Consider the following 6233-nt stretch of genomic DNA (forward strand, 5'->3'; position numbering starts at 1 on the left):
TAAATTTATCTTCAATGTGGGTATGAACGAATTGGTCACACCAGTTATAAAAAACAAGGCAACGTAAGGACATTACAAATGGGTTGCCTAAAGTTTCTAGACCCATCATATAGCCGCTATGATTCATTTACTAGCAATGACAATTTTCATTAGAGTGGTATACACATTCTACTAGTGACCTAGGGAAAGGCAAAACAGGTGCATAACTCTTCGACCCGTTAAAGACAGTCAGCTCTAGATGGTTATTCATAAATTCTATTTTATAATCTAGAGCATAGCTAACACAGTCAAATGGATATATAAATACAAATTGGTTGGACATAACACTACAGATTGTTGGTCTTAGATCAATTGGAGTACAACAAAGTAACCCATAATAGCATTTATCTGGCACAACAAAAGTAGAGAGCAGCAGCATTGGTTGCATGTGAGACTACTAGCTTTCAAAACTTTTGAAATATATGGAGTTACATTGGTCAAGCTAGAAGTACATATGATAACAAGTTCATCAACAAATTTGGCCTTGGTAGTAGCGTTCAATTGGAGTTGAGAAACCAAAAAAATAACTAGAGAAGCAACACCAGTTAGCATGTCAGATTTCTTGGCTTCAAAAGCTCTTGCAAGAGCTGGGGTTGCATATGGTTAAGTCAATCAAATACTGTTTTATGCTACTATTGTGACAGCATAAATAATGTGCATATTTCTAATCCATTATTCATGTGAAATAAAGAAACTTGACACACGCCATTATTTCATGAAAAGTTATGGCAAGAAAGATAAATATTATCTAGGTGAACCTAGTGGACATCTTTACCAATTCACTAACTAATGATAAACTCATGCCCCTTGAAAGCACAGGAGAGTGTTGGGCAATTCAATTACCGATAATACACTCACAAACCCAAAGAGAGGGAGAGTGTTAAGCTCAATCTAGACTCGTTTATGTGCATAGGAGAAAATGGTGTTCTCCTTCGTGCTTCATTACTCCCTATTTATCGAACTTTTATCAAGTTGGATCTCCCTAATCTCCATTGCACAGCTTGGAACTACACAGGTAGGCAGGTAGGACTCCTCTTCCTGATGAAGATTGGACAATCATCATTCATACAGAAGTAGCTGACTTATGCTAATGTTAGCTTTGTCGAAAGTTAAGTCATGCTAGAGAATATGAGCTAATAGGATATGAAATGAAGCTTGGAGTGACACTTCCCAGTTCGCCCAAAAAATTTACTCATCATGATGCATGACACTGAAAGCCCAACGAATAATGCAAAAAATCACATTAAACCAAAACAGCTCTTTAATACTTTCCACTGACGCACATTGAGAATTTTTGAAACCTCCACCAGGCATTAGACCAGAATCAACCTTTTTGCCAATGGGGGACCCTACAAGTCTACAATTTGAATCACCACAGTGATTGTCCTTACTGGAGCCATCTGTTTCCAAAAAGTATACTGGATCCTGTCATTTTACTGGTCCTCTACCCTGAATACATTGGGAATGCTTGGTTTGAATACTCTTCCCTAGAACACTTTCAAGGACTTCCACTAGATTACTTTGAAGACCTCCAGCCTCTCTGAGATCCCGCTAATAGAGGGTACAAGATTTTTAGGAAAGGCATTAGGGAATGGGATGAACTTTCAGATCTTCCTTGGAACTTAAAGGCCCAAAAAAATGTCAACCTACTGTGCTTATAACCTGTGCTGGACATGCATTAATAACTGGTAGCTGGGACCCTCATGTACAAAGACATTCAGATTCAAGATCCCTTATACCCTAGGGCTATCTACTGATAAGGTAAACTTTCAATGTTCCCCCTTCCCAAGCTGTAAGACCCCCCCATTCAAGAATCTTTAAACCATAAAAAATATCTGCTGGAAAGATAGACTTTCACTGCTTCCATTTCCCAAGCTGCAAGCCCCCACCCCCACCCCACCACCCCTTCTTTTGGGTATGAGGGTTGGGAGGTTGCAGCTTGAAAAGAAACATAAACTGCAACTTCAGTGCAAATGCAACCAGGATACAGGAACCATTTCCCATCTCTCCAGCTGCAACACCTACACAGAAACCTAGAGAGTTCACCAGGTAATCACGTATCTTCACAAATTCAAACTCAACTGGAAAGAGGTCCTTTTTAACAAGTTCTATGACATTCCTACAATCATTTAGAACTGAATCAAAGCTATTTCTTTGTGGTAAGTCTGGCTAGGTGCTATTCAGTGGTTGAGTGCCTCACTCTGCTCTGGATTGAAATGAGATCTCCAGTCACAAATTGATCTCCAAAGAAGAAACTGATCAAGAGGACTAAGGCAAGGCAAGAGGCTACAAACCTGCTGCTGTTCAGGACCTTCACATTGCTTCTAGCCAGGATCAAACAGATGTTGATCAGATTGTTACTGTCCTGAAATACTTGGTCTTTGATAATAATCAGCTTATACCGTTTAAGCTCTTATGCCCCACACTTGCTCAACATTTGATACACAGAAGCAATTACTGTTCCAATAATAAAAAGAGTTGTATATTAACACAAACGTTTGCAGAAGTGCAAAGAAGTTGCTCCTCACTGAGCTGCATTACAGTCAACCAAGAAACCATTGGCAATCCAGTATACACGACTCATCCAAAAGTCACAATCCACTCATACACAAAGCATTAATGCACCAAACACAATGTGCAGTTCAGCATATGATTCAATAATCCACAAAACTAAAATGTGGAACTGAGTGAAGACCAGATTCAGAGGGCAAATCGACACAGAAAATGGACAAGTTCTCTAATGGCACCACTTTCAGTTTCATTAGGTTAATATTTCTGATCATGCTTGTTTTGTTTAACCTGTCTGGAACCTTATCGTACAGACAGAAGGCTGGATAACAGAAACTGACAGACATGATGCATCAAACGAATCACAATTCAAGAAACCATGTCAGAGCACACAACAGCAATTATGCAGCAGAGCACGAAAAGACCCAATAACACAAAGAAACGCAACAAGTTTGCCATTGCAATATTACAGTGGTCTAAGCATGATAATCAGGGTTGAAATATAGTGTCATCACAATCCTGCATTAAGTCAATAATAGCAGAGCTGCAATACCACAGTTCCTTGATAGAACTAGGAGCAGAGAATTCAACTCAAAAGCTATGACCTTACTAAATTCAGAATTACCAACTGTATTCCTAAACTAAATGTGAATCTTCAGCTCAAACGCTCAAACTGACTTTCATGACAGTGAGGATCCAGCCAATCATTTTGGGTACCTTTAGCACTCAATACAACCCCCTTGCTTCCCATGAGATCCTGCAGAGCATCCACCTTATTCTCTCGACCCCCCTGGAAGCTTTTTTTGTCAACCTCCTTGATCTTTTGCTTCCGTTGGTTCTTCTTCCCTTTGGATGTGTTTAACTCCTGCTGCTTCAGTTGAGATGGAGGAGCTCCATGTGGCCCCAAATATACATTCTCTATCTGTATCTTGTCCTGCACAAGCAATGCACCATTATGTGTGCACATGAAGTAAGGCAGGTATGCATATAAAGTAAGAAACAAAATCCTATGATCAAACCTCAATACTGCATTGCTCTCCTGCACAAGCCATGCACAGACTAGAGCACATCCCAATATGACCAAACCAGACTCAGTGCATTGCTCTCTCACACAATAAGAGTCGTTAGCAGTTTGAACAGCAATTTACACCTCATACGTTCATAATGTGGTAGTGAGAAGCTGATGTCAATATCAGTTAGCATAGTAATGTAGCTACCGTTGCAACAATGCCAGTCTATTTTCTGTTGCAACATACACTACAACCCTCACTTCCTCCAAAAGCCTGAAGAAAGATTGCAACATATATTGGAGCACTCCCATTATACTACATGCCGGACGCTTGTGGAGTGCCACACGCTTGTGGAACTAATATGCAGGTCCCAGCCAAGTACAACTTCAAGAGCCTCTTCCATACACAACACAAGCTTGCGCTACAACCTTTTAAGTATCACCAACTGCGTAGACTCACGTTTCCTCAGCATGTACAGCCAGAAATTCTCGTGAACAAGCCATGAAATCTAAAACAAGCCAGTACCTTGTATGGTGTTCCTTTGAAGGCGCTATTCTTCTCTTTGACGTCGGAACTTCCCTTTCCAGCCTTTAAACTAGGTATTTCAAAATCATCTGCGTCTGAAACCAGCATCCAAGGGCTAACATTTCAGGGAAAGGGAGTAAAAGCAGGGGAAGGTAGACAGGAAGAACGAGCGGTTTTTACTTACCCCAGTCTTGCTCGACAGGTTCGGCGACAGGCTTAGCAGGAGGTGGGGAAGGATCCATGGTGCGAAGTCACGAAAGAGAAGGTCATGGAGTTTGCCGGCAAGGGCGCTCCTGATCGGCACGCCCTGAGCAGAAGAAAACGAGTGCAGGAATCCCGAGGTTTCGAAGAGAAAAGCCTTTGAGAGCGAGCAGCAGGCGCAACGATCGATCTGAGTGTGTGTGTGTGTGTGTGAGTGTGTCTCTCTCTCGTTCCTTCCTGTAGAATCCAAAGAGAGAACGACGAGAACAACTGAAGGAGAAGTTTGTGGGTGATCGGCGTCGATCTGGTGAGGATAATCCCATCACCGTCCGATTCGCAACCCCCTCAAACCTTTATATACATCTCTAGTCCTTTATAACAATGTAAGATTACACAAACACCCTAGACCCTGTTCCTTATGTTTTGCTCACATTGACCTTTCCTTTTCACCTTGTCTTTTACTAGGTTTTTTTGCCAATATATTTTCACTAGATTTTGCTAAACCCACCCTAACTTTTGGAAATTATGAAATTCTGCACTTCGACGATGCCAAACTAGCAAACCACAACTTTATACGATGCCAAACTAACAAACCACAGCTTCAAACTATGTTCGCACATCCACACAGAGGAGACTATGCCAGTAATTGTTACCTGTTCAGCCAAACTTTTTCAGCATGGATAGTTGTGAAGAAATTTTGGAGAGAAGAAAAAAGAACCTTTGATTTACAAACTCTACCTAGTTTGGCACAATTACAAAGCATTGACTCGGCATCTAAGAAGGAGGGAACCTACATCAATATCAACAGTGTGAAGGTGCAAACATGACTAGTTACATGCTAACTCTTCCCAATGCAAAAGGCCTCTTTCGAACATAACAATTCACTTGATTTTTCAAAAACATTCATTGATCTAGTAAACACTAAGTAATTTAAAGAAATATTAATCTTATGCAACATGCAAACATTGGTCTAAGAGTATGGTGAGAGCAAAATAGTAAAGTTTAGTGGATTTTAGGCAACTAATATCAAGACAAAATGGGAGGGAGCATAATTTGCATGCTGGGAATTTGTCATTTCTACATGCATGAAGCTTGGGACACACAAGGAACATACATGGGATTCATAAAAGTTTACAGTATAGCTTTGATGAAGCTATGGAGATGGACTTTGTTGGGGTGATTTATTTCAATCATTCAAACATGGAGACTAGGAAAATCTATAGGCTACAACTCGTGCTACTGTGCAAAGAGACATTACACTGTGTTAGGGACTACCCAAGAAAGGTGGTGTTGGAAGAGAAGGTTGAAGAAGTATTGCAAAAGCAAAAATCATCCACGAGAAATAGGTGATCAGTCAATCAAGCAAACTAGCAAGACACACAATGTGCAAGACAGTGGGAAAGCTAATAAACAAGTTAATATCCTTAGTGAGACAATATTGCAACAAGTGGATGGCAACAAACAAGAGGTGCATGGAATGAAGCAATGGGCAAGGAAAATGTTCATAGTGCCAAGGTGGTTCACAATTAGGTTACAATAAGGTTTCACTCAAGAAGCTCAACTGTCAACCTTTATTGGAAAGAAAGATATGCATGTCCTTAATTATGAAGAAGCCTTTGATTATTTGAATGATGTTTATGGCAATGATCACAGCCTTTCTAAAAGTTGCCTTTTATTGGCTAGAAAGTGTAAGCAATATTCCCTAAAAAGAGAAAGCCAATATGCTATGTTTTGATCTAAAGAAGAAGCTTTGTATGGTGACTTGAGCTTGGTAGATGAGATCGGTTAGCTAGTTTTGGAAGGCTACAATCCCTTTGAGGTCTAATATTGAGGCATGGGAGATACTTTAGTACTTATTAAGGAATCCTTAAAATAAGATGCTTTTTATGTAAATTGCACAAGAAATGCAGTAGCACTAAAGGTGACGAGGTACATGTCCAAACATTGTTA

At 40.2% G+C, this 6233-nt stretch overlaps 1 protein-coding gene across 1 annotated transcript; it reads right to left on the reverse strand.

The window, feature by feature from the left end:
* Window positions 1-2976: 2976 nt before the first annotated feature.
* Window positions 2977-4616, reverse strand: LOC148039233 (Na-translocating NADH-quinone reductase subunit A). Its single transcript, XM_087675114.1, has 3 exons — window positions 4267-4616; window positions 4083-4177; window positions 2977-3481 (listed from the first exon to the last, which is right to left on the reverse strand). Exons 1-3 carry the CDS (start codon window positions 4322-4324, stop codon window positions 3203-3205), a joined length of 432 nt encoding a protein of 143 aa, XP_087531240.1. The 5' UTR covers window positions 4325-4616; the 3' UTR covers window positions 2977-3202.
* Between the last annotated feature and the right edge of the window lie 1617 nt (window positions 4617-6233).

This window comes from Lygodium microphyllum, chromosome 3 (genome assembly GCF_053477565.2).
Source record: "Lygodium microphyllum isolate KBCC chromosome 3, Lygodium_microphyllum_v1.1.10, whole genome shotgun sequence".
Taxonomy (NCBI): Eukaryota; Viridiplantae; Streptophyta; class Polypodiopsida; order Schizaeales; family Lygodiaceae; genus Lygodium; species Lygodium microphyllum.

Excerpts from the sequence above, each read along its gene's own strand:
- LOC148039233 (XM_087675114.1), bottom strand. The coding sequence starts at position 4,324 with ATGGATCCTTCCCCACCTCCTGCTAAGCCTGTCGCCGAACCTGTCGAG. Across the intron at positions 4,178-4,266 it reads ACCTGTCGAGCAAGACTGGG|ACGCAGATGATTTTGAAATA; the intron begins GTAAGTAAAAAC and ends TGCTGGTTTCAG. Across the intron at positions 3,482-4,082 it reads TCAAAGGAACACCATACAAG|GACAAGATACAGATAGAGAA; the intron begins GTACTGGCTTGT and ends TTGCTTGTGCAG.